The sequence below is a fragment of the Buceros rhinoceros genome, unplaced genomic scaffold (assembly GCF_000710305.1).
Source record: "Buceros rhinoceros silvestris isolate BGI_N320 unplaced genomic scaffold, ASM71030v1 scaffold5781, whole genome shotgun sequence".
Lineage (NCBI taxonomy): Eukaryota > Metazoa > Chordata > Aves > Bucerotiformes > Bucerotidae > Buceros > Buceros rhinoceros.
In genome coordinates this window covers 58,067-61,181 of record NW_010393564.1, presented here as the reverse complement: position 1 = coordinate 61,181, position 3,115 = coordinate 58,067, and the positions used below count along the sequence as shown (strand labels likewise).

The window sequence follows — 3,115 nt, the reverse complement described above, 5'->3', positions numbered from 1 at the left end:
GGGAAAGAATTTAATTCTGTTTGATTTTTAATGTTGTTAAACCAATTTATAGCTGCTGGCAATTCGGTTCTATGAGAATATCATCAAGTGTGGTGTATGTACAGTGCATGTTTCATGTGATTAGATCAAGCCACAGTGCTGTGAAATGGCACCTTTTGGTATCTACTGACAAGATCATAGCTGGATTGTAACCAACTCTTATTTCTGAAGGCATTGATTCCACTGGAACTCTAAAAACCACAAAATAGTTGCTGTCGGGACCTGAGGGAACCAAAATACCTTAATAGTCGTGACCAGCCTCCACTGGGACCCCCTATGCTCTCTGCGCATAGCCCAGGAGGTCCCTTTGACCTCAGCCCCACTTCTTGCCAGAGCCGTGTTGTGGACAGACCTTGCTTTGTGGCTAGAGCATCAGCTTCTGCTGTAGCCTTGTGTCCAGCCTTGTCTTCCTGGACAGACACTAGATCTGTCTTGCCTCCTCACCTTGTCACAGGACAGTTGGCTAGAGCAGCTGGTAGCTGGCACCAGCACTGCCTTACTTGGTGCTATGGGACTGCGCCATTGCCGGCGAGGGCTGCCACCGCCAGTGCTGGGGTCACCTTGGCTCCTGGCTTCTCTCCCCTCATGGAGCCATCCATCTGCTGCTGCTCCCTGCCCGCTTCCCACCTCGCTTCACACTGCTGTCAGCCAGTCGACCATCCCTGCCCACACTGCTCGTTCCTCTTCTGCCCTGGAGGGAGAAAGGTCGGGTTAGGCCTTTGCTGTGGAAATTATTTTGAAGGAGGAACTTCTTAAAGTTTTTTGCAGTGTTTTGTGTGAGATTTTAGTAGACAGTCATGAAACAAAAGGCTGGCTTTGACAGCTTTTCTCCGAGTGCAGGCTGGACTAGTTAAACGTCCTCCAACAGGCTGTCAGGGATTTCTGTGTGACTCCTTTAACAGAAGCGGGTGCTCTTTTAAGACTATTAGACTTGTCCAATTAAAATCTCCTGGGAAAGGACGTAGAGGGAGGCAGAAGTGGACAAATGTTGCATTATTTCTTCCTAAAGGCTGCAAGTCACAACGTGTGAAGCAGACTGTAGAGTATAATGAGAATTTGCCTCAGGTTACAGATACTCACTGTTTCTTTGAAGAAATGCGTGTGATGTGGAAAGGGTGCTAGTCTAGAAATGTGTCTAGTGCTAGTAATTGTGAAATAAAAAAAAAAAAGCGTCCTGGTCTGTGAGGAATGGAGCTTTTTTTCCCCTCTTCTTCCTCTTTCAGAAGAATGAAGAGGGCTTTAAAATAATGGTTAACAACTTCCATGTGCTCTGATCTGTCAGGTAGTTCCACATCTGGAGCACCTTGGAAGAATTCAGGTTTCATTATTATTTACTTTTACTGGCTGGGTTTATTGAATAGTCACAAATCTTTCCTTATTTTCCTCCTTCTTCCCCTCCCCAATTCGAGGATGGTCCAGGAGGTAATGTGATGTCTAGGACACAAGGTTTACTTGGATTTTTCCATTAAAATATCGTATAAAACTGGTCAGTGTTGTCTGAGAATACAATGTAGGAAAGTATTAATATTTCCTTTTATTAATTACTTTGAAATGTAAGCACCATTTTGCAAAAACAGGAAATAAATGGCAAAAAAAGTGCAATTGGAATAAGAAAACTGGGGTGACGAGAGCTAGATAATGCTTACAAGGAACGAAACAATTAATAAGCTCCCACTGATACAGCAGTGGAATAAGTAGAACGCTCTTTCTCCCTGTAGCCATTCTGTTTGCAGTTCATTTCATCAGGTCTGTAGAGGTCGGTAGTTCTGTGCATGCAGATGGATTCTGCTGTTACCCTGCTGCTGTCGTACGTCTTATATAAAATCATGTATCGACCCTTTCTAAACTGTCTGTAAGTACTGCCGTCAGTGTGCTACCAGCAGCCGTTGTGAGGGCAGCTCTGCTCCTGTGTCGTTTTCTCCCTCGCCACGTTTTCAATAATTATTTTGGACTATTACAGCTGTACCAATACAAGGACAGAGCTTGCTGGGGTAATTACTCTGCTTGGCTCAGATATTGATATGCTACATCAGTAGCATCTCCTCTATCAAAATCATGTAAATGGAACTACTGCGGTCCAAGAGAGCCTGGCTCTGCGTTAGGTTGTGATCTTGTAGCTACTAGATCACGTTTCTGCGTTGTAGATAGAGGGCTCATGAGTGGTGTTGAATGGGGGACAGCAGCATCTCTAAGGTGTTTATAGTCTTTAGTCCTCAAGATCTGTCACTTCATGCTATGATTCCCTCCTCATGTAGGTCTGAAACTATTTCACGCTTAGTTTGGGGAAAGTTCAGGTTGTAGTTTTAACTCTGTCTTTGTAATTTTTTTTTTCTAATTCAGTGAACTGGACCAAACTCTAAATCCCAAATTGGAGTTGCTAATATTCCTAAGAAACGGGTAATATCGATTCAGCTCTGAACCTCACATCGCGTAGCCCACCTGATGGTTTTGAAAAGACTGTTGCCAACTTCATGCTGTTATGTTCACTTCATTCTTCTTTGCTTGGAAATCTTTAATGAGCAAGGAGATAGGTCGGGGACACCCACTCATCTGTGCAAGCTGACGTATTGATTTCGTAATACTTCAACTAGACAACTTCTGTTTTTCAGACCTTACCAGTACGGAAGATTCCATGCAAGGCCAATGCTCCTTCAGGGTCTTTTTTTGCACGAGACAACACAGCAAATTTCTTATCCTGGTGCAGAGATGTAGGGGTGGATGACACCTGCCTGTTTGAGTCGGAAGGTTTGGGTATGTATTTGTTTATATAGTAGGTGGTAATTTAAAGTAACTTCTGTGGTTTGCCTCCAAAGTCAGGATGGCTCTCTTAATAGATCCTGATCCAAATCTGACCTGTGTCTGATAGCGTTATTCTGCCCCTTACCTGAAGCATGACCAAATGAAGTGTACATCACTTAAAATTCATTTAAGCCAATTTTAAGAGGAGCTTAAATGAGACAAAAATCTTGCTATGATTCCTTGCATGCAGATGTTTTCACCCTACCCACGCTTTTTTGATGGTGGAATGCTGGTCCCTAGTTCACTGTTTAAGACAGCGCTTTTCTGTTTCGGAAGA

At 43.6% G+C, this 3,115-nt stretch overlaps 1 protein-coding gene across 1 annotated transcript in view; it reads left to right on the top strand.

Moving 5' to 3' along the window:
• GAS2 (growth arrest-specific 2) overlaps positions 1–3,115 on the top strand; it is a 75,638-nt gene that overhangs the window by 24,301 nt on the left and 48,222 nt on the right. Inside the window, exon 3 of the mRNA XM_010144888.1 lies at positions 2,649–2,790. Coding sequence (XP_010143190.1) covers positions 2,649–2,790 — 142 coding nt within the window. The remainder of the gene's footprint in view (positions 1–2,648; positions 2,791–3,115) is intronic.